This window comes from Pipistrellus kuhlii, unplaced genomic scaffold (genome assembly GCF_014108245.1).
Source record: "Pipistrellus kuhlii isolate mPipKuh1 unplaced genomic scaffold, mPipKuh1.p scaffold_m20_p_13, whole genome shotgun sequence".
NCBI classification, from domain to species: Eukaryota; Metazoa; Chordata; class Mammalia; order Chiroptera; family Vespertilionidae; genus Pipistrellus; species Pipistrellus kuhlii.
Window position 1 is genome coordinate 40,535,399 of NW_023425438.1, and position 25,928 is coordinate 40,561,326.

The window sequence follows — 25,928 nt, forward strand, 5'->3', positions numbered from 1 at the left end:
TTTTTATTATTATATCATTTTTATAAACAAGCCATAAGGAGTATGGAAAGTATAAAATCCATTCTGACATTGCAATCAATTGCCTGGATCTTATAAAGAAATGACTTAGTGTGAGCCAAGTGAGTTTGGTCTTCTCAACTTCCTTCTCATAGCTTTTTATTACCTGTCTGAGGGGACCCTCAGGCCCAGGACACACAGATGAATGAATGACATCACCTGAGGCCAATGAAGTGATCAGGAGCTTGTCAACTCAGATAATAGGGCTGCTTACATTTCTACGTGTTCTTTGTTGACTTATTATATTTTTGCAATGCCTTACACAGTAGAAACAACAGACCTAATTTCTTCTAAGGAAAAAAAATGTCATATATGGAGACATCTATTTTCTATTCATGGTACAAGTCCCTATCATTTTAATTATTCACTCTCATTTAATCCAGCAAATGTGACATTTGCTTTATTATTAGAGATATTAAAATATATTGAGCCCTTGGTTTAAAAACAAGCCTTCATGCATCTCGTAAGAGTACATCATTTGTAAATAGGGAAATAGCTATTTGCAAAGGTACATGCTTTTCCTGATGGCCAAGGGAAGAGGAATCTAAATGAACATTTCCCAGGTGAGTTCTGTAGTACATTAGTTCTGCAGGAATGTGTTAGGTAGTAAATTGAGGAAGGGTATTATGTTTGAACACATTTAGAAAATCCAGGGATAAACAAAGTTAAATCGGTTTTGGACTACACTATTTCTGATATCCTTTAAACGTTAAAGTGCTTTGTGAATTTCCAAAGGGAACATGTCATATGCAATATAATACAAATTAAATTTGATCATAAGAAGTTTTTGTTGTTGCAGCTGATGTGTATTTTTTTTCCTCCTTTTCTTTCACAGAAAACATATTCTAATATTGTTATGCAGCACATTTTGTAAAATTTTCTGTACATAAAGTCATGGGCCTTGCAAATTGCAGGATTATATAATTGCTTCTACTTGTCTTTCTTTTTTCTGTAGGTTGCTACTTCTACTTATCTTTAATCAATGCTTATTTTAAAGCTTCATTTAGCATTAAATCCTAAAGTTTCATTTGGCATTAAATCCTGTCAATATGAAATATAAACTTTGAGTCCCTGGGCAGAGTCATTGACCTATAAGGAATATAAATAGCTATTCTGGCAATGGTTTCCAACATGTGGTCCACATTCTAGAAGGATCAGCATCACCTGGAGACTTACTAGACATGAACATTCTCAGACTCTACCCCAAACCTCCTGCAACAGAAACACTAAGGATGGGCCCAACACATATTAAAAAAAATAAAAACAAAAAAAACCTTTTTGGTAATTGTATATGCTAACATTTGAGAGTCTAAGCACCAAACCACTGATCTTCTATTATGGAAACTCAGTTCTCAAATGTGCAGAACGGGCCTTTTTGAAGCTGGATTGTACTCCTAGAATAGTGCAAGCTCAGCAACAGAGGACAGGACCTCAAGTTGTTAAGCAGCAGAGCAAACTATCAAGAGAATAGAGCACCTGCCAGAAAGTTACTGCAAGTAGAATCAAGACTGGCCTAGCAGGGCAAACCGGGTGTTTGAGGAGCAGAGTATTATTTATACCTATCGCAGAGCAGGTTTGGTAACTAATGACTGGGATTTATGGGCAGAAATCAGGTGCCCGGTAATATGGGCAAGAGAAAGATGGTGTTCAGCCTTGGAAGAGAACCAGCATCCTAGAGATGAATCAAGGCAGGAGGAGCTCAGCTCTCCAGGGAACAAAACAGCAGGGAGTTACTGAATTTTATTACAAGAACAATGCTGTGCCCTGTCACTGAAGGCATGCACGTGGGGTGAGAGAATAAAGCTCAGATAACCTGAATTTCTGAACTTAGACTAGTTATATTTTCTGAATGGAAGTCAATTAAAGGCTTTATTACCTGGAGTACAACACGTATGCCCTCATGGGTGGCCATAAGGCTTTAGAAATTAGAAAGTCCACAGAAATGAGGAGCTTAACAAGGACATAGACAGGTCATTGCCCCAAGGGCTTTGCATTCCTCAACTAAATAATCAATTATCAAAAAGGTGAAGGGATTAGAAGTATTAATTGGAAGATACAAAATGGTCATCCTATCTAATAAAAGGATAATATGCAAATTAACCATCACTCTGTCACAAAGATGGCTGCACTCATAGCCACGAGATGGTGGCACCCAGTCCTCTCAGTCCTGCTGGCGTTACCCAATCCCAGGGGGCTGGCTGCTGAGAGCAGACAGAGTGAATGGCCTGGAGAAATGCTTGCTTTGTCACCACGGTGACAAGGCAAGTTTCAGTGCCCAGCAGGGTGTGGATGGTCCTCTGGGCTGCAGAGAGCCTCTGGGCAGCAGGCATGGAGTGGCCAGGCCCCACAAAAGCTACTGGTGCACAGATTTGTGGACAGGGCTACTAGTGGAGATATAAAATACAGCACAGGGAATATAGTCAACAATATTATAATAGCTACTATAGTGCCAGGTGGGTGCCTGGAATATTGAGGGGAACACTTTGTAAAGTAGAAGTTTGTCTAACTATTATTCTGTACACGTAAAACTAACACAAAATAATGTTGAATGCAAACTATAATTGATAAATTATACAACAAACAAACAATTACCAACACCGTGTGGCAATCATGGATCTGTAAAGCAGGGATCTATGCTACAGATTGCATAACTTCCAATATTCTGGTTGCTATTCTTATAGATCTCCCCTTGGAGGTATGACTCTGATACTGAAGTCCCAGTGCAGTTTGACCAGTAAAGCTAAATTCAAATAATAATTTTTTTTATTTTTATTTTGGACATTTCTATGACTTGTTTTTCTTTGGTCATCTTGCTATATTATTAATAAGAAGCTGACGACCAAAATTCCCAAATTCAACTCACACTTATGAATTGCTCATAAAATACAAAGATTTCCAGATTGGAATGTTGCATCTTCTTCCATTTCTCATGACATGAATCACTTTGTTATGTACAGACACCATATTTGCATTCAAGCTATTGATATAAGTGTGGCATGAAAGCCAATAATATATGTCAAGACATCCTCTTAGAGTCCTCCTTCCCCTCACATGGCTTTATTATGAGTGAAATTATTTGAAATGTTATAACATAGTCTACTTTTGATTTTAAAAAGTACTTGGGTTTTTGGCATTCTGCAATTGATGATTCTTATTATTTTTTTCCTTAGTTTTAAAAGGTCATGAAATATTATAAGTAGAGCTCTGATAGAATAAACATTTAAACCACAGTTACATTTATACATATATTAATCAAGCTTTTGATTTTAAATATTTCCTTATTGCATGATAAAATAAGTAAAAGCAAACTCAGCATTACTAAGGATATTTATGAGATAAATTAATCAAAATGTTTGAATAATTGACTGTTCCAATCTGTATGTTTCGCATTCACAATTCCTTGTAGACACAGTTTTGATGACTTAGCTCTATAAATACTCCATGATACTCCCAAATGTGCATAGCTTTCAGAGTTTAAATAAAAATTATATTTTAGATTCAAATGGCTAATTAGAATAGCCTTGAAATGAAGCATAACATTTCACACAATATCAAGCTTGAATTTTCCCATGAAGGGCTTTCCCAAGTTTCCTCAAGCAAAATTGTTCTGGGGGTTTTATTGTATTTATCTTGGTTGTTGTTTGATCATCAATAGATTTCTAAAACTCAGTGCAAACTAGCTCTGGCATATGTAAATGATATACTTTAAAAAGTTATTTTGAAAGTTTTCATTCGCAAAGGGCAAAACATTTTCATAATGCCACCTGTTTTGCAATAGTTCACTATTTCATGTTAGACTTGAGACAACTTTGGCCAAGCATGCAGTTGTAAATTACATGAAGGGTGTTATCTATTTTGGACTCTTTTTCTTAGAAGAAACAATAGAATCAATAGTTGACTTAAGCCAACTTTAATCAAACATTTTCAAGTATGCCTTCTAGAACATTGACTATGGCAGGAGTGGGTGGTATGGGTGATGCTGGATAGATGAAGAAGATGGGAAGGGAGTCCTTGTCTTTTGGGAAGACACTAAAAAATGTTCTGCCTCAATGCTATTAAATAATTTGTAATAGAAAAATTATAATGCCAAAATTTATTTGAATATGTGAATTCATAATTCATTCTACATAAATGGTTAGGACATAAACCCAGATATAATAAAATCCTGATTGTAAATGTTAATAGAAAAGTTAACCAGAGTTTGACAGCAATAGCCCCTATGTTCCAATGTGAAAAAACTTCCTTTTATAGAATTTTCTTTACTATGGAATGATATTTTATCAATTGAGATAGAGTTTAAATTCAAGTATAATATAAAATAGTAGTAAAACAGAAAGACTTTTTGAAAAAAATAAACATGCTTATTACTCTATGCCAGTTTACTTTGACACAAAAGTATTCACAAGGCTCTTTCGTTATTATTTTAGCAGAATTTGGAATTAAATGGAGGGCAGGTATCAACTTAACTCTTCAAATAACCCACTCAAATGACTCCATCTTAGCACCTTTCAGAATGCAAAACCTGACCTAACAAAGAATGACATAAGTTTGTAATTTCATTTTGTCTTAAAAATAGAACACAAATTAGACTTGTGCCTAGATTAGGATGAGTCCATAGTGAATCAGAGAATTACTGAAAGCTGGTATCACAGCCCTAAGGAATTCAAGTAAAAGTGGTTCAACTTATATGTATATAGTTATCTCTCTGGTTAAAAAAATGAGTGATAACTATGTTTCTCTCTGATAGTAACAGATTTCCGCACGGTTCTTTCTTTTCTAGAATATCATACAACCTCTAACCCTTTCATGATTACCTACTGTCACCTCGTATTTGTTATGGTATATAATTTTGCATTGCATCATACATCTGGAAAGAAATAATTGTGAAACAAGTTAGTGCATTAGCCACACCTTATACTTATTGTCTATACTATATAGAGCCTCTCTACCTGATGGTGGAACACTGAAGACACATGACAGACACCAATGCATTCTTATTGAATCGCCCTCATCCAGGCTAGAAGGAGTTCACATTATAGAGATAAAACACTCAACCTTAGATGGGCTGTGGCATACCAACCACAGAACAATATATTTATTTTTTGGACCTTTTCTTTTTTCTTTTATTGATAAAACTACACAAAAAAGTAATTGATAATTTAAAAAAATCAATGTTAGACATTATCTTGTATTTAGAAATTTGTTGGCTTGGCAGTTGCATTCATTGACCACATGACCATGGTAGTTCATAGACCCCTGGTCCACATGAGGATGTTTCTGCTGGTAATTTCTCTTGGAGGCCTTCAGGGATCCTTCCTTCAGACTTCCTCCAGTGAGAACACACAGTGAGGGCGGCCCAGAGGAAACAAGCAGAGCTCCTCACACCGTGTGCCCCGGATGTCAGGGTGTCAGGAAGTGCTCTTTGCCCACGTTCTGTTGGATCTTCATTGCAATAGCTCCGTCAGACTTGGTGGCCAGCTTTGCTAACCTGTGGTCTGTGGTAAAGCAGATTTTCTTTTGGTACAACATAAGCCTGATGCCCATGTTCAGAAGTGGAAACAGTATCACTTGGCTAGGTAAACAATAAAAATCAAACAAACCAGACAAGAACAAACATCATTTTTAAAGAAAATAAAAGAAAAAAAGAAAAGAAAATAAAAGCAATCAAAACAAAAAGTCCAAGAGTTACACATACCTAACAAGGAAAACTGGTATTGTTTCCCCAACTCCCCACCCTCCCCAGGTTCTCCCTGCCCTGTGGTTCTCCAGGCCAGGAACCATGCAGTGTAGAAAAAGCAAATATACAAACAAACCTATGTGTAGCTAGGATGGAATCTATTTGTATAAGAACTCAACACGTTTACTATTTACATCCAGGAGCACGTTGGTTGGTTGGTTTGTGGTACGTTTTAAAGCAAAGAAGGTTCTGTGGCTCTCCTGGTTATGGTGCAGGTGCTCTCTGGTGGCAGTTTTGGTTTTCCCCTTCCCATCTGTCATAACTGTTCTCGCAGGAACAAGAGCCGCCTTGGTTGCGCAATGTTGGACAGCCATTCTTTAGGATGGAGACCCTCCCTCCCGCTCTTGGAGTCCCCCAGTGAGGAGCTGCTTTTGCATCAGTTTGTTAATCTCTCCAGGTAAATGGTGGGTGCTGCCGACCTGGCGATGGTGGCGATGAAGCTGTGGTCACGGCCGAGCTCCAGGCCGGGGGTTTCGTCCTGCTCCAGGGACACGGCTTCATAGCCCTTGTTGACGTGGAGAGGCTGGTGAGCCTGGCAGTACCCGATCACCGGCTGGTCGTAACTGTAGTACGGCAAGGGCTTCACGTGGTGTGGGACCTGGATGCGAGAGAGAGAAAATGGAAGATGAAAATGTAAGATAAGAAGATGACACAGGATTGCATTTTGTTCTCTTTCATGCTGTTTTAAGTCATCAACTGTTGATTCAAATATTAATGAACATTAAATAAAACAGTGATTGTTAGTATTTAACTCCATAGTTTTGTGTATGTATCCTTGAATATGATCTTATCTATCATATATATCTATCCATCTATCATCTATCTGTATTTCTCTCTCTCTTTTCTCTCTCTCTCTCTCTCTCTCTCTCTCTCTCTCTATATATATATATATATATATATATATATATATATATACACACACACACACACATTCACACATTTTGCACTTAAAATCATATATAAAGATTTCTCATAAAATCATATGTAAAGATTTTTCAATGTTTGTTCTATCATGTATTGCCATAACAGAGTTAGAAAAACCCTAAATTCCTATCAATAGGATAATTTAAAAAATGTATATTATGTGCATTCATACATTTGAATGTGGATAATACAAAGATTGGAGAGTAGCAATCTGTTGTTATATGTCAAGATTTGATATTCAGCAAAGAAATTAAGCTGAAAGAATGTCTAGTATGAACTATTTTGTGTAAATAGAAGTGTAAATAAATAGAGATGTGTTTTTTTTTTACTTTTAAAAACATTTTATATACAATTTAAATATTTATGGACATGTGTAACTTTTAAAAAAAATTTTTAAGAATTTGCCATAGATTATTTTTAACAACTCAATAAATTCTGGACAAAAGAACTCTAGAGCCATAAAAGTGGGCATATCTTTGTGTTCATAACAAGCAATTTTATTTTAAAATTGGACACATACTTGGCTTTTTAGTTTGAAAGCATTGATTTCAAGTTAAAAAGCCAAATATGTATCTACTTTTAAAATAATAGTCCTGAATAATGGTCTACATTAATAGGAAAATCTCAAAATATTATAGTGAGTTTGACTCTATGTTCAGCTTTTAATTAAACCACACATGTCTGATAAATAGAAGTGTCCCAAACTTAGGAAAAGGAAAATTAAGATGGCTGGATATCATGCTAGAGTGCTTCTCATAACCCACTAGATCTAATCTGCTATTTTTGATTAATAGTCCACAGATTATAAAACTGTGAACACTTCATGGCTCTGTAAGGTTAGAGTTGGTGGCATTTGAGCTGTTGTCTCTAGGCTCCAGCCCCACTTCTCTAGTCAGCTTTGTGATCCTGGGCTGGGGCTTTGCAAATTCCATTTCTGTTGGACCTGCTGCTCCCTGTCAGACCTTGCCAATGGGGTCTCCTGTACAAAGGCAGCCAGGCAAAAGGGGGTAGAGGGGATTGCTCCCACAATGGACTTCCTCTCTGCATCTTCCTGCTCTAGGGAACTACCCCAATCATACTTCATTCTGGTTGGAGCAGTGTTTATCCATAACAGCAGAAAATCCCAGTTTGTAGTCTTTCCAACATTTTCAGCACTTCCAACATTTCATCCCATCCCATCCCCCTCATAGACTTCAGCACCAGCCAATGTGAAGGTCATTTCCCCAAAGCTGCTCCTTCAATATTTTATTTTATTTTAGTGAATCTAATATCTTTATTTAGTCCCTTAGTTCTACAGGTGATAGGCATGGTAGTGGTTTCCTGAGGGTCCTGTTTCTGTTATACCATGGCAATATCTTTTAGCCTTTGCATAATTTAGCTAATAACTGTATTTAGTTAGCACTTTTTTTTTGTTAAATATGTTTTTTAATTGATTTTAGAGAGAGAGGAAGGGAGAGGGATAGAGAAACGGAAACATCTATGGGAGAGAAACATTGATAGGCTGCCTCCTTGCTGGGGATCGAGTTGGCAACCAAGGCATGTGCCTTGACCAGGAATTAAAACAGAGACCTTTGGTTTCATGGATTAATGCTCAACCACTGAGCAACATTTCTAGGCTAGTTAGCACTTCTTTATATTATTTTTTTGTTAAAATAACTGATATGTTATCTCTCTCCTGATTGGACTATGTGACTTTCTCTAAGTTAAACTTCAGAAATTAAAAAAATTGTTATAACTTTATAATTTGGTAGATAAATTAACCCCCAAAATTTCTATGGCTAAATTGTTCTGTAGGAAATTAATCAGTCTTATATCCACCTTAGCAAACTTATTTGTGGAAACAATTATTATTACTATATAAATCCCTAAAATGTTCTTCCTAGTATCCTCATTAATACGTTAAAAACAATTTTGACACACATTCACTATCAGTTTGTATGAGAATTATATTTTTAACAACTTTATACTAAACTAAGGTAAAAGTTACTTCCTCATGTTTTTAAAGATATAGATTAAAGCAACATTTTCTATTGCAGATCACAACTCAATAAGTTATAAAATTGATTTAGTGAATCTAAATAAACATATCTAAAATTAAATGAATTAGAATAGAAAGTATCAGAGTGTATCATATGAGTAAATTGTTTCATAAAATTTTGTTTTCTATGTGTGTGTGTGTGTGTGTGTGTGTGTGTGTGTGTGCATGTATGCTTGTGTATCTACTGAATCATATTGAGGTATTTTTAAACTAGAAATCAGTGTACAAATTATTTTTAGAAATAATCACAGCACATATTGAGATTACAGTTTATTTTCATGTGATCAGGAATAGCCTGGAAAAATTTCAAACTCTTCCCTCAATTCATATTATTCACTATATTTCTCAATGAGTAAGAACATTAAATAAATAAGTGTTGATTTTGTTTAGGAAGAAGGACAATGACTTCTACTAGAAGTCAAACACTATTTTCAATAACTTTAAGAAATGGCCAAAAACTATTAGTTATTATTATTGGAGCTGCTGCTAAAAGCTGTGAGGTCTAAATATCTACAAATAAAACTAATACTTGAGTTCCTAAAAAAAAAAAATTAAAATAAGTAATTTCTCATCAAACTAAATGTTGATATAACCTTGAATATACCATTCTGTAATAAAAACGATGAAAAAGTACATACTAAGTGAAATTATGTTGTGGTTGATACAGATGTATTTTAAGCATGAGGCATTAATTTCTATGCTGACAGTGAGAACAAGGCACTAATTATAAAAAATAAATGATGGAAATACTAGATACAACAGTTGTCCCACACTTTCACTTAAGGCAGTGGTCGGCAAACTGCGGCTCTCGAGCCACATGCGGCTCTTTGGCCCCTGGAGTGTGGCTCTTCCACAAAATACCAAGTCCTGGGTTAGTCTATTTTGAAGAAGTGGCATTAGAAGAAGTTTAAGTTTAAAAAATTTGGCTCTCAAAAGAAATGTCAATCGTTGTACTGTTGATATTTGGCTCTGCTGACTAATGAGTTTGCTGACCACTGACTTAAGGGAATCACTGTCTCCAAATTACTCAAATAAAGAAAAGTCATCAAAATAAACATTGCTCAGTGGTGTGGTTCAGTGGCTGATCGTAGACCTATGAACCAGGAGGTCACAGTTCAATTCCCAGTCAGGGCACATGCCCAGATTGTGGAGTAGATTTCCAGTGTATACATGCAGGAGGTAGCCAATCAATGATTCTCTCTCATCATTGATGTCTTTATCTCTCTTTCCCTCTCTCTTTCTCTCTGAAATCAATACAAATATATTAAAAATAAACATTAAGCATAGGTTGTGGTTTTGTACACTGTCTTGTTGCACCACACAGTATTTCTCCAGTCATTACAATGAGCAGATAATCAACTCTACAAACATAGTATATGAATAGTGAATGCAAGAGTGAGATGGGATCTTACAGACTCTTCTGCACAATCAGGTTAATATACAGATGAAAACCAGTAGCTCATTTGTTAACATGACTGCATTTTCAATGCAAAGTAATGTCCTTCAAGTTGAAATATAATGGAAATAAACAATTTCATATATTAGACACCATGGTATTTGTCTTCAAATTAAATTGATTCAGATGTCAAGCAGCCTGCTTTAACTGCAGAACTTTAAGTTTATATACTGCATCATCTCTGAACTCAGGAAATTTGTTTTACTATTGCAGTTGGACCAGTTTATTTTTTACTTCAATTTACTGCCATTTTCTCTATTGTATTTGAGATAGGTTTAGAACATCTAACAGAACAAAAAACATTGTAAAATTTCTTGCACAATAGCCAAAGAGCCAGAATTCGAAAGCCAAGTGAGTTGGCAAGTTCTAAAAGCATATCTGAGATGTTCGCTTATTTACTCTTAAAATGTATTTTGTAGGGCACTATGTGATCAATTGACTTTGTGGTTTCTGAGGATCTGAGAGACTGAGGTCCGTACCGTGTAGTAATAAAGTGCAGTACATTAACCACCTGAGTCCCCATGTGTAGCATGGTTTCCCTTCCAGCAATCAAAAAAAGTATCCTCAAGTTCCCCTTAATGTGCATTTAGTATTTTTTGGTAAATGTGTTCTTAGAGTTTTTCCAAATGGTCCCTGTGCTCCATCAGCTCTTTGATAGACTTCATTCTGTAGCAGAGCAAAACAATACTTAATGATGGCCTCATTTGCTGGCTTGACTGCTTATTGATTGCATTGGAAGCCACACTTTATTTACAGATAATGGGTGTGGTACATAGAATGAAGGATCTCACTGGGGGAATGAATACATTGCACTATCCTAAAATTCATATGAACATTTTAACTCCAATTGAATCGAACCTTCTATAGAGGTGTTACCAGTGGAGAGAGGTCCTCATCCCCACCTGCTGCTCATGGGAGAGAAATTCTTGTGCTATCCCAAGAAAAATAATTTTTTGAAACTTGCATGGGAGGATGAAATATTATAGAAAGCTTTATTTTCTTAGTTCCCAAGGTCCTATTTCCCCTTGTCCCACCAAAGAGTAAGTCCCATGTTGCTTCACTGGCCTAAAATCAGAGCCAGTGTCAAGAGTTTCCATTCCATGTTAGAAGAGTCCAATCCAGCACCAGGCGGGTTCAGCTTGTGCTCTCTGCTGCAGTCCATCAGGCCATTGCTTATAGGGTCCACAGAGCCGCATGGCTATGGAGGAAACACTGGCGAATGCAGGGAACAAGAGAGGCCCATGAGCTAAGAGCCACAAGAGAGAGCCAAGAGCAACAAGAAAGCAAACTTCTTTGTTTAGGAGATTATGTTCAGGGGCTTGCAGTGGCCACACCCATTCTGGCTAATGATCTCTGTTCCCAGGTGTGACTGACAGACACCTTTTTCCCTAGTCACCCCAACTTGACTGTGCATGCTTCTGTCTCCCATCTGTGGTACTCCTTCCTCCCATATTTTGTGGGAAATGAGCTGGGGATTGACTGGGGATTGCAAAAATTGAAGCTTCCTGGTGAAGTTCCCAAATGAAATGCCTATAATGTCTGGCCTTCCCTTTGCTTCTTTTCCACTATTAGTAATTAGCTATTTATTATGGAATCAGTGGCATATAAACTTCTGTAGAGCCATATTTTATAACTAAATATGAGGTCGATTACAAAGGGGAGGAACCATTATTATCCTTAATTAAAGTCATTTTAATTCTCCTGAGTTTCCTGTGAATCCTCTAAAAATAAGGATAATAAGGACACTTTATTCACCTCTATAAACTTTGGATAACTTTGAAAGCATTCCCTGATTATCAAGAAAGAAAGAAGAAAAGACATATTCTCACTCTACTTTACTAAATAGTGACAGTGTATTTCCTGAACACATCTTTTGTCTTCTAGGTTCTCTTCAGAGAGATGCCAGGGTGTGAAGGGTCACAGAAGGGTTCCTAAACCATGGATTCAGTACCACTTTGTACACTCAGAAGCTTAGAAACCTTAGTATATGTTCTGATTTCCTATAAACACCATATACCTTTTGCCTACAATGTGTTTTGCTTCCGACATGTTGGAGGGCGTATCAATTCCAGTGGCTCATAGCATTAGTCATTCAAAGAGGGAAGTCAGTGGTAGGGAGAATTTTTAAATCTTGTGAGGGAAGGTAAAATTAGAGAGAAACATGTGGAGCTTAGAAGTCTGCAAATTGATTCAGATCCCATAATTTCATATCCATAATAATTATATTTAAATTGAGAAATGTGTCTGTATATAAATGTGAGAATATTGTGAAATGGGCTCTTAATATATGCGATCATGAAAAGCTTTTGAAGTTCAGTTTTTTTTTATGAGCATGAAATTCCAATATTGTTACCCTCTTTTCTCAAAGGTATTAGCATTAGTTATAAGTAGTTTAATAGCTCTGATCATTCTAAAATTACTATGCACTACCATCAGTCTTATTTATTAACTTTTCATGAACATTGTTCACATTTCAATATGAGTTCCTTCAATTGAAGTCATAAAAAGTTGAATTTCAATTTCCTAAATGACATTTGGTCTCTAATTTTTAGAATTAAAGGGTAGTATCTGACTACTTGGGCCATTTAAAAATACCATCCTATAAATATGGATGACAAATTCAATATAGTGGAATTGCTTAATTAAGATCGACACTTGGTTTGTTGGAAATAAAATTAGTTAAACAATGAAGGGCAATAGCTCAATGAATATACAATAGCCTTTATTCTATTCACTTTATTAATAGGTGACAAGAATGGTCAGGAAATAAGAAAATGTAAACAAGTTTGAATAAAGTTTTGTGGGTTTTTTGTTTTGTTTTGTTTTTTAGGAGCCTTAAATTTTACAGAACTTCACATCATTTATATTAATTGGATAACAGGGAAACTTAATGGACTCATAGACACAAGAAATAATTTAATAGTATAACTGGAGGTTTCACAGGGTCTCGAAACAACTGAAACTAGGAACATAAATGTCACCAGGGTCCTCTTCATATACTGATGGTCAAAGAGCTTCCTCTATCTAATTTGACACACGACAGTAACAGCTCCAAAGTATTATATGTTCCACCCAAGAATTGTGCACAAATAACTACAATTCTTTCTAGCTCTTCATATCAAGAAGTAGAGTCTATTTCTTCTTGGGTGTAAAGCCTTGTGGAGTCACTGAGGTAGAGGACCTAGCACCCCCTGTGGATCACAGAAGCTCATTACAGGTACATGAGTCCAGGAGCAAAAAAAACCCCCAGGCAGCTGGCTCTGAATAGGCAGAATCACAGCTCTTTCATCTCATTTCAAAAAAGCATATGATTCATTGGACTGAGCTGTGAAATTCTGGGTTCCTATAGATCTGATTTTATCCCTCACTCCTCAACTGAGATAATTAAAATAACAATTGCCTTTCCATTGCCTTTATAAGTTTTGAATATCTGAAGCCATTTATAATACAAAGAGACACAGGATAATTAATAAATCTAAGTCAACACATCAAATTATATTATTTAATTCCATTCTGAGATGAAACAGCCTATTTCATTTTTTTTTCAATGCAGGCTTGCTTCTTAATTAGAAAACACCAATTATCTAAGCATTAGTTTCTGTGACTTAAAAAGTAAAACTTTCAGCATCACATGATGTTATTTTAGAAAGTATTTGTTTTAAAGTTAATTTTAAAGCACAATTTTGAGAAATACGTTGAACCCAAAACTTAACAATTGTTTTCTGTATCAAGATGCAAATTAGAGCCATGATTATTGCTCTTCCAATTTACTATTCAAATGAACAATTTTTTTTAATAAAGATGTTCGTTTTTCCATCAAAAAATTAAAACAATGCTTCAAAATTCCTACAAGATACATTAGATAAATGAATGAATTAAAAGAGTCTTATGGTTCCTTTTGTGGAGCATTTTGTTTTTCAGTGACAAGCAATTTAAGCATGACTGCAAAATGCCATTCATTTTTCAAAGAGTTAATAGAAAAGTAGGCAAATCACACTCTTCTTTTTCAAAGTTCTTTTGAGCCATGACAATCTTTATATATAAAAGCCTAAGTGACCTAATGACCAAACTATTGGTCAATCGGTCACTATGATGTGCACTGACCACCAGGGGGCAGACACTCAATGTAGGAGCTACCCCGGATGGTCAGTGTGTTCCCACAGCCAACCTCCCATAGCCCATTCTCCCAGCCAGCTGGCTTCGATGGCCTTGATGTGCCCTGACTGTCAACCTCCTGCACCCCCACTTCCCCAGCCAGCCAACCTCCCACTGCCCCAAGATACTCTGATCGTCGGCCAGGCTGAGGGACCCCAGGAATTCGTGCACTGGGCCTCTAGTACAACTATAATTTTCTATGTCAAATCACAAGTGTTCAGTCAGTAAAGACCATGATATATATTAATATGGAAGGACCTAAAGATGTTAAATGAAAAAAGCAACAAGCAGAAAAATGTTTAGGAAATATATGTTATTCACCTCAATATACAGGAAAATGGCCAGAAGCATAAACCAACTTAGAGTGGGAAAAGTGCAAAAATGGACACCCATTTTACTCTCTACACTTCTTTATTGCTTGAATCTTTTCTTTTGCTGAAATATTTTAATTAATTTTTATGTAATAAAATAGTTTTTGAAGAGTAAAAATAAATGTGATTAAAAAAAATAAAATGAATAAAAGAGGAATTTACTAGCTTATTGGTCCATATAACTGGAGGAAAAGTTGATTTTGGCTGGGAAAAAATGTCTTTTGCAGAATTTTGAAACACTCACCAGCTTTGAGTATCCAGAACTAGTAAAGAAGAAAGAAAAAGACAGGGTTTTGAAAATTCCCTGGCTGTGAATCTCTTTTCCCCTTTCTCTCCCTCTTTCTCAGCTAATGCAGTCAAAACTAACTTCAAAGAATGGCTAGTACCTTATTCATTAACTTAATCAACTCTCTAGACACTACATAGGCAAGGCATCTTGGTAGGAGAGCAATAAAGATGTAAGTGGATGCCCCAAAAAGGCAGGGATAAACTTGCAGCCCAGGTGCTGCCCTTTTCCAAGACAGACACTTTGGTGCACAGGCCAATGTTCTAAACATTGAATCACACTGGCCATGGATTAAAATACTTTCTTAATGATCATCATCTAGACATTGTTTGGATACAGAATAGGTATTCACATATTTGTTGAAAAAAAGAACCATAACAATCTTTCCCCCACTTTGTTTCAAAGATTAAGTAAGTAATTCATCTGAAAAATATAAAATAATATATTAATATTTGTTAAATACACTCATTAAACTTATTAATTTTTGTTTTATAAAATCTTTTAAGGAAAACAAGAAGACAGTGGTACAAACTGGTAATTGTCTCAGTTCCATTTTGTTTATGGGCATGCAAAATACATAATGCTCAACACACTGAATACTATCTTTTTATTGACTATATTTTCCAAATCATTGTAAACTTAAGTTCTGACAACAGTTGCATTTGCTTTCCTTGTCCTGTTCTTATTTAAAGGTGGCAATGTGTACTATTTGTGCACTCCTGGTTGTCCAGATTTTAAGGTTCAAGTCAATTGGAGGACAAGAGAACACAACATCCACTTACATCTTTATTGCTCTCCTACTAAGATGCCTTGCCTATGAAGTGTCTAGAGAGTTGATTAAGTTAATGAATGAGATACTAGCCATTCTTTGAAGTTAGTTTTGACTGCATTAGCTGAGAAGCTTATTACATTGGCAACACTCTCAGCATTCAGTGAGATTTTAGGCTAATGAGCTGGATTAATTAGCCAGTATTAACTTGTAAAAAGCTTTCCTTCTGCAGCTCTGGCCCTTGAATTTGAAGAGTAAGGTCTCCCCAATAGTGCATTGCAAGCAAACATCCTATTTAAGTGAATTCTACATAAATTTGCTTCTAAAATTTAAATAAAAAAATAGAGACACTGAAATTTCAAAACCTGCATCTTTCCTTTCTAAAAACAAAACCCATAGATGTTTCAATGACATATAATGAAATGCAGAAGACAAGTCTTTCCTAGTAAAAGAACACAATGATCATTACTTGAGTCCATATCTTCTCCTGCAAAATTAAAAATAAAACCATACAAAAGAAAGAACCAAACAAAACTAAAACTTATCAGCACTTCTAATAGATTCCATGTCAAACTTATTTTGTCAACCCTTCTCATAAATTTGTAAAAGGAAATAAAGGTCTGCTACTGAGAAGGTACAAAGCAATAGGAATTAAAGGTAGGACCACTTTGCTTCCAAATTCAATTTCTCCACAATGACCAGAGTAACTTATTTCTATTTTCATTTGAGTTCATGTAGCATTCTGTATAGTTTTGTGTTAAATACTTAAAAATCGTGTTTGTAACTTGTTTTAAGGAAGAGCATGCTTCTTGTCTAATCCAAATGTGACTGATCACATTTTGAAGATATACACTATTTTGTAATCCTCCCAAAACATCCAGTTCACTAGTGCAGTGGTAGTCAGAAGAAAAAAGAAAGAAAGAAAGAAAGAAAGAAAGAAAGAAAGAAAGAAAGAAAGAAAGAAAGAGAAAATTTTAAATGTGTAAATTAAATGAAGTTTATATAGTAGGAAGGTGATTACGTTTCTTGCATTTCTATATACTTGGGGTAAATGTTTAGAATCAAATGACAAACACAGAAGGAAGAAAGACCCAGAAGGACATACACATACTTGATAGAATATGTAGCTGGTTTTAATAGAGTTTAAATAGAACTTTTTAGGGGACTGGCTGATCCTAATGAACAGAAGCTTGCAATATATATTTAATTACTAAAATAGGTGAAACCCATTTAAAAAAAGCAATTAAATATTTTATTTTGATTGAATATGTTTTAGAACAGCATGGCAGAATGGTGCATAAATAATACTAGTCTCACATTTTTAATAAAATATGCTATGACCTAGGTAATAACTGGATTCTGCAATGGAGTTTGTACTATTAAGAAGTAATTATATATAAGTGAATTGGCCATGATAGTTCAATTATTTATGTATTCGTTCATTCTCATGGAAAATATTTGTCACAAAGGTTGACAAACTTTTCAGTCTGCTCAAGTTTCTAAGCTTTCTAAATCTCCATTTTCCAGCTAATGACAAGAAAATAGGATTCCACCGAGTTTCCTATCTATCTACTCCAGGACTTCTGTGAGGATCAAATGAGATGATGAGACATGGGAAAACGCTTCACAGACATTTGGTTAAAATGTAAAATGTTTTCAACTGGCTATACAGCAGGTTGTGTTCCTGGGTTGAAGAAACTGCAAGGAGGCTAGGTGCTAGGGAGTGGAAGCCGGGCATTATTATGTAACATCATTATCCAGCACCCACAGCCACAATTTCCAGGCTTGGCTGGGCCATGGGCCACATTTTGCTCCATGGGGTCTTTGCAGCATAAGGGCGATTTCGTGGGCTGTCACTCTGGGGCAGTGGTAGGGCCTGTGTCCCACTTGGGGGAAGCTGAGTGTTGCTTTTTGGGCTCCAGGTCCACAGTGCCATTTCTCTGTAAATAGGCAGTGCATATCATGGCAGCTCCTGCATTGAGCATTTGACCCAAGGTGGTGGTAGTGTGCATCATAGCAACTGGTCAGATGGCCAGACACTTAGCATATTAACCTTTTATGTATATTTTCCATATAAACAACTGTAAATCTACTTTTGTTCACCTCTGCATTTCAGGCTTGTGAACCAAAGTCTGTCAACTCCTGAAAGCAAGGCTGCCATTACAGTGTGAACGTAGGCTTATGCAAAACATCAATGAGGGGAGTGAGGCTCTGTTTTGATGAAAATATGATGTGCTAACACTGAAACTTGAATTTTGAGTAATTTTCAGTGTCACAAAATATTTATATTCTTTGATTATTTTTTGAATCTTAACAAAAAATATAAAATCTACTTAGCTTGAGGCTGTCAGTGAACTAGGCATTATGGTAGGTGCTGGGTATATTAAAAAAAAAAAAGGTTCTTTACTCAAAGAACTTATTTTGAATGAATAGAATGAGACAAACCTGATATTTGAGACTACATGATTGAAATCAGCAAAGCAGAAGGAGAAAAGGGCTCCCAGCCAGTTTGCATTGCATGTTTTCTTGTGAAGATGCTGGTCTTCCAACTGTGCAATAAAGCTTTCAGTGGATCACAGACAAACAGCTGCACTCACAGGACCTTGGTACTTAGAAGTCAGACTTGAACCTCCTGGTGGGAGTTCTGAAGTCACCATTCAGGTCATTTAGATCAAACATGCTCTGGCAAAATAGATGCCCAATGACCTTTTAGTGAAGATCTTAAGCAACACTCAAGCCATTGAGCCTGCCCCTGGGTGCATGATGGTGTGTAACACAAAGCTCAAGAGAACTTTGGTGATTTTCTAAAAGAGGTTAGGTTCAAGGGTCATCTAATGATAAGGAGGTTTTGTTTTGTGGATAAGTTAGAATGCCTTTTTTCCTGTTTTTCAACCTCACCAAACCTCTTCCCATGTTTGAGCCTAAGTATCTGAAGAATTCCCTTTGACTGGGATATTCTTTTCCCAACTATTTACAGTGGGATTATGGTGATCTTTTAAGTCGTGGCATAAATGTCATGTTTCTAAAGGGGCCTCACATATGTCAGCCATTCCCTATTTATTTCCTTTATAGCATTTATCGAAATGTTAAATATATGTGATTATGTATTTCTTTGCTCTTTTACTGTCTGCTTTCCCCCAAGGTAAGCTCCATGCTGTCAAAGAGTTATTTCTGACTGGGTTCTTTCTATCTGGTTAACCTATTTCAAAAAATGTGTGCTAAAAGAATGCATGAATTTATGAGAGACATTTGTTAGAGAACTGGGTTTTATTTAGAAGAATTTTGACTTAAAAACCGAAAGCCCCACCCTTTTCCTTTCTTTTTCTACCATCTCCCATCTGTTCTCAGCTTTGAATTTAAACAAGGGGAAGTAGAATGGCACACAAAGATTTTCTATCTACAAATATTTGCATGCCTGTCATCCTGAGAGCTAAAAATATTAGAATGACTGAAGATATTCATGACCTTAAAAAACCTATATTCTAATATGGAAGACAAATGTGACCATATTTTCCAAGGTGATATCATTTATGGTACAGCATAATACTGTATAAAAAAATTACAAGGAAGGAAAAAAGAGGGAGTAAGATGCCTACAGTTGATTTCTGATCTCAGGTACAGATGCTTATGAAGTCCCCAAGAGAAAGCCTGATGCCACATGTAGCTTCTACATGTCTGCTATTGTTGGCATAGCACATGGCTTTCTGTAAACCATTGGAACCTGCTGTCTAGGTCATGTTCATGAAAAAGGAACTTTTTAAAAAAAAATTTAGAAATAACAATCTATCCAACTGATCCCAAACTGCTCTTGTGAAGAATAAATTCCACACCTTCAATCTCTATAGCCATTTTCCTCACCTCTCAGCCAAATACTCAGCCTTAGTCTTTCATGAATGATGCATCCCAACGTTATGATGAGCAGTAGAGACAGACTCTGCTTTCTGGATATGAAGGGGGCAGGATGCTGCTACAGCTGCTTTCTCAGCTTCTGCTGAGGAACAAAACAACCAACCCTGCCACCCTTAATGGAAGCCGAGAAATGGAGTGCTTCATTTGCCATCTGGAATTTCATGAACCACACAAAATGCCTTTTAAAGAAATAGTTCCCAGCTCTAACTGCAACTTTGACACATCTGAGGTGAATATTTACATGGGATCCCTATCCCAGGTCAAGTACAACAGAATTTTAGGGGTATCACCAAGGCCACCCTATTTTAAAATAGCACCCAGCTGATTCAAATGTGCAATCAAGATGGAGAAAGCTGCTTCTTATTACAATTAGATTGACTTTTCCTTAAAGATGCAGTAAGCATAGCAGAGAGTACACAGTTTGATTGACCTAATTCTCCATGCCTTCCTAGAAAATACCTGACTCCAAACCAAGCTGATTACTTCCCAACCAGAAGTCACCAAACATGGTGCACATATGTGTGTTTTTAACTCTCTAATTAAATTGTCTTTTAAGTTCAATCCATTACTGCTAATTAGTCTGTTTTCTCAAGTTGAGCTTCCACAGTTGGACTATTCATACTCTTGTCAGTTTTTATTCTGTCACCCTTTTAGTTATCATCAATTCGGTTGTGTGTGTTTTCTACTCTATTGTCTGAAAGTTAGGTGCAATTTAGTTGGGTAAGTTTAACAACTATCATTATACACATGCTTTTAAATAGCTACTTGTAGGTGAATTTACCTTGCCTTGATGGCGAAGCACCCATAAATGTTCAGTCAGCTGGAGAACTGCTTTGGCTAAACATTTTCACAATCTATTTCTTTTATTTTTTTAAGTAATTTAATTTACTGGGGTGGTAGTAATAGCCCATTTCACTTTGCACTATGGGGAAAAAAAGATATTTTTATCTACTTAAAAGCTAATAAAGACTCCCACTGTTGAAAAATATTCAAACCTCCCAATTATTTTCCATTAAGCAATAAATTTAAAAGGAAAGGAAAATAATTAAAATCCAGAAGTATTAGCCAGTAAGCAATAAAGACAAGGAGAAACTTAGAGAAGGGTCATTAAATCCATCTTTTTCCTTAAAGCAACTGGGTACTTATATACATATAGACTATGTCCTCTGCAACTGGAAATAGTAAGAGTTGACAAAATCCACCATCTGTGGTAGTAAATCTTAGGAGGAAATTATCTGTATGTGTGAGATTACAGAGAACAGCTTGAAGGAGCTGTTTCTCTCCCCCAACTCCATCCACCACCCCAACTGCAGCTGCCACCCACCCCAAAGAGACAGGGCTTCCCTGCTCACCTCTTCCTACCAAGTTCCACCACAGATCACCACGCTCTCATGCTCATGGTTCCACAGAAAAACACCAACTTTGCATGCTGCCTCCATTGGTCCTTATCTCAGAATGAAATAAATTGAGAATCTGGATTGTTCCACATATTCCAAAGGAGTTGGATAATTCTACTATGCTACACTTCATTGTTTTCCATGGCTAACACTCAAAACCTAACCTCTTCTAGTTATCTATACCCCCTCATTCCTATAAAATTATTTTCCCCTGTCTAAATTTTAATGTTTCCTACCAAAAATTCCACATATCTTCTTAAATTATTATTCCATCATTAATTACATTTTATCCCAAATCACTTCAATGAATGTATGTGACTTCCTCAGCTATTTATTAGGATTCAATACCCTTTCCTTCTGATCATCTAAGCATGTCCCTTCTAATCTACTATTACGTTCTAGTTTTATGTGTTCCTCCTAGATCCTGAACTCTGGATGCTTGACTCTAGTCATAGTATTTAGCATAGATTTCTAATTTCATTCTGTTCTTAACACTTTGATTTTAATGTTCTCATTTCTGAATTGTACCTTAATATAAATAAACCATAACTTTTTATCAAGAAAGTTGATGTTCATTGAATATTATGAAGAGTGCTCAATGGAAATATTAATATTTTACAAAGCCAACTGCATTGTAGTTTTCTAGTTTATCATTACAAATAATAATGTTTTTTCTTTATAATAGTACATTATAAATAAACTTTTAGCATATTGATATTAATTATTATAAAGAAGTTTATTAATTTATCATGAACTGAAATCCTGAGAGAAGTCCTAGATTCTTGAAACTGAGGTTACCATTGGCAATTTGATAATAAAATTTGATCTGATAATAATAATACCCACAATATGCTTAGATTGATTTAATTTATGTGGCTTCCATGTGGCCACCCAAAGTAAAATTTCATGGATGGCAGATCATTTGTATTTAACTAACTGAAAATGTGGAAAGGCCCAGTTATCATTTTAGCTAAATATCTAGTAAAACCTCACTGTTCAGACTAATAAATGATCACTCAATGGGTGAAATAATAAGTTTGTGTTTAACTAACCTAAGGTCAACAAGCCACTAGTTGATCCAATACTTTTCTACCTCTATCTCCCTGATGGGCCAAATCATTTTGTAAAAAGAGCAATGGTAGAAGGACAATCTATGTAAGCAGGGACTAGGATGACTGAGGAGAACAAAAGGGATAATGAAATGACATTTTCTCCCTGTCTATTGCCTATTGTTAATAGTTTTGGGAGGTCAGAAGTTAATGAAAAGGTCCATGAAAGATTTTGAGACACACTGAATACTAAAGGTGGCATACATTTATCAAGGAAATCATTCCCCACTTTTCTGTGGAAGAAACAGCACTGTTTTCTCGCTTACCTAGGCATTGGTATTCTCAAGGTGGAGCACAGTTGTAATCTCAATTTTTGTGCCTCCCTATTTATATGTTGAAGCCATAACCCCCATTTGTGGTTCTGTTTTGAAATAGATCCTCTAAGCATAATTAAGGTTAAGTGAGGCTAAAAGTTAGAGTCCTGTCTTCATATAAAAAGAGGCATTAGATAGCTTCCTCTCTCCCTCTGTCCTTATGTGAATAAGGAAGAGATAATATGAGCACACAGTGAGATGATACTTCCTATAAGCCAGGAGAAGAGGCCCAGAATGAAGACCACCAATGCCAGTAACTTGAGCTTAAACTTTCCAGACTCCAGATTTTTGTTTAAATCACCCAGATTGTGTGCTACTTTGTTATGATAGCCTGAATTGACTAATACAGGTATCATGACCATTCTGAGTTTGCCTGAAGTTGGGTGGATGCTATCACAGGATGAAAGAAATGTGGCTGTAGCTGATGATCCTAAAACTATTTTGTGAGAAATTATTAATTCTTCTACAGACATTCAGAAACAATATATATAGAGAGATGAATGAAATCCTGTTATTTGATAGCAGAGTTTATGGCCTTTAGTGGTATTTATCTGATATATTGATGCTGGATTGAGAAGACTGCAAGTATCAGTATACTGGCTGTCACAAGATGCTGAATTCTGCCTCCTAGGAAAATGTCTGAGTTTAGGGAGAAGTTTACAGAAGCATGATGATTTATATTCTTCTTTCTTTAACATTTTCATTATATGATGAAACCTTTATACTATTATGTAATGTTAAACTTAATACTATTAAATAAGGCTGAAGTTGGGAGGTGGTTATACATGGAAGGATTATACAGAAAGGGATTTTTCCCCTTCTTTGTGTCTTATTTTTAATGTCCATTTGGAAGCCAAGATGGAAACATTTTTAGATCTCATGGTATCCAGCTGGGATCTATGATATCAATATATTTTCCTAAGATGCTACAAGCCATTGTGTTCCTTGTCTTTTTGTTACTCCAGGGGGTCATGGCTACTGAAAATGGGTCCAGGTAACTCTAACGTCATGCATGTCTTTGGACTGCATATTATTTATTCTCTTTTTATCCTCTAAGACCATTTTTTACCCTTCTATACTCTACCTTGGGTCCAAAGAGGCTCGATCTATGACTATAGTCCTTCACCAAGCTTCCTTGATATCTGGCTTTGATTAGTTCAGTAATGTGCGGCACTCAGTGGTGGTAGGAGCTGGAGGTCAAGAGTATTTATTCCTTGCTACCCATTCTGGCCTTGCTGCAGTTCTCCAGAGGCTGGTTCTTCTACGGCAGTGGTTCTCAACCTGAAGCAATTTTGCCTCCCAGGGAACATTTAGTAATATCTGGAGGCAATTCTATTGTCAAGACTGAGGTTGTCAAGATAAGATGTTGTCAAGAATGAGGTAATATCTGCATCTAGTGAGTTGATGCCAGGGATGCTATTAAGCATATTAGAATGCTCAGGACATCTCCTCCCACACACAACAACAACCAAGAGTGATCTGATCCAAATGTCAAAGTGCTACTGTCAAGCTTGTGCTGTAGAAACAGCTCCTATACATCGGCCCTCTTCCACAGCTACTGGGACCAAGTAACACTACCTTCCCTCTTCCCCTTCAGGCCAAGATGGTGGGAGTGGGTGGGTTAGGGTTTCTTGCTATTTCTATTTGAATTCTTCACTGGCCTTTTTAGGTCATCTCTTAAACTCCTCCAGATATAACCTCTCTCCCGCTCATTAAACTCTCTTTGATTAAAACTTTGGTGTGCACAATGTCTCTTTTTGGGACACTGACAAAATTTTATACTCACATGAGAAACTGATATGGGCATTTAACATCATGTTCCGTTTTCTTCAATTGGACGTAGAATGGCAAACTATCACCAGTCCTAATTGCTCACATTTATTTATGGAGTGATAAGTGCTTGACCTGAATGCACTCGTTATTAACAAGAGTCCTATGATTTGGATGCTTATGTGATTGTCATGTAAAAGATGTTAAGACTGAGGCACACAGGTGAGTGACTTGACCAAGATCATGTACTGAAAATGGCTCTTAAGCACAGGCACTTACCCATGCTGGGAAGCCTTCAGAAAGAAACCACATTATAATATTTGCAACACAGAAGGTGACAGTTGGCTCTCATGAATCATTCAAATGTGAATCAAGGGGAAATTTTAGAGTGGCATCTGAGGCAATTTTTGGTGTCATTCTACACTCCCATTGGGTGCATCATTTTAAAAACATGTTTTCCTTAATTTCTTTTTTAAAATATATTTTATTGATTTTTATAACAGAGGGGAAGGGAGAGGGATAGAGAGTTCAAAACAACAATGAAAGAGCAACATCAATCAGCTGCCTCTTGCACACCCCCTACTGGGGATGGGCCTGCAACCAAGACACATGCCCTTGACTTGAATCAAACCTGGGATCCTTCAGTCCGCAGGCCAAAGCTCTATATCCAATGAGCCAAACCACTTAGGGCTCCTTAATTTCTATGTCCTTACTTTTTTCTTATCTCATGTCTCTCTTTTCTGTTCCCTTTTGTTTCCATTTTCCTTTTATTCTTCCATATCTTTTCACTTCCATTCTTTCTTTTCTCTGCCTTGTCTATTTTAGCAAAACTTAGGTCTGTCTCTGGCACCTTAATGTTAAAATAATCTAAGTTCAGTTTTTTTAGTCAGAATAGCATTCAAGCCATAAGAGACAGAAAGAATGTGTGAAATGTTAATTAAGCCTATTCCTGAGACTTAATGAAATTGTAAGCATAAAGTCATTTAAATGTTATTTGCCAAGTGCCAGTATCATAAAACAATATAGCCAATTTCATACGGAATTTGTGATATATAATCAATTAAGTCATAAAACCTCTGCTTTAGAAATACAGAAAATGCAGATTTTAATTTATATGCATATTATATAGAAATATGAAGCTTCTAAAATGACAAAGTTCATTTATATAAAGGCTTTTGTTTGCAAATATGAAATGCTGATATTTGAAAATAATAGTTTCTCTGAAAATACTTTTCAAAACTGGGCAAATTGATTCATTCTCTAAGGAATTGTGACAGTTAGGAGAAAAATACAGCTGCTTTTTTACATGCAAAAATCCTGGAGATAAGAACCTACTCTATCCATTTTTTCACAACAAATATGTATAGCACTTAATATCAAATCTGAGTCTGCCTGACATTGTGATAAATGGATGCATTGGTAAATGAGTAAAATAAGATTTTGTCATAGAGGAAATATTGGCTTTTCATTAGGTCAACTGAGAATTTATAGCATGCAAAAGAACCACCTAGAAAGTGATGGTTTCTCTAAAGAGGTTTAAATACACTTTCTTAAGATATGCAAGCATAAATTTTTTTGTAGGAAAAAATTATTTCCAGCCGAAACTGGTTTGGCCCAGTGGTAGAGCGTCGGTCTG

At 36.0% G+C, this 25,928-nt stretch overlaps 1 protein-coding gene across 2 annotated transcripts in view; it reads right to left on the reverse strand.

The window, feature by feature from the left end:
- Window positions 1-5,151: 5,151 nt before the first annotated feature.
- LRRTM4 (leucine rich repeat transmembrane neuronal 4) overlaps window positions 5,152-25,928 on the reverse strand; it is a 682,133-nt gene continuing 661,356 nt past the window's right edge. For both annotated transcript variants that reach the window (XM_045580943.1, XM_036435848.2), the window contains one exon: window positions 5,152-6,392. In XM_045580943.1, coding sequence (XP_045436899.1) covers window positions 6,171-6,392 — 222 coding nt within the window. In that variant the 3' untranslated portion in view covers window positions 5,152-6,170. The remainder of the gene's footprint in view (window positions 6,393-25,928) is intronic.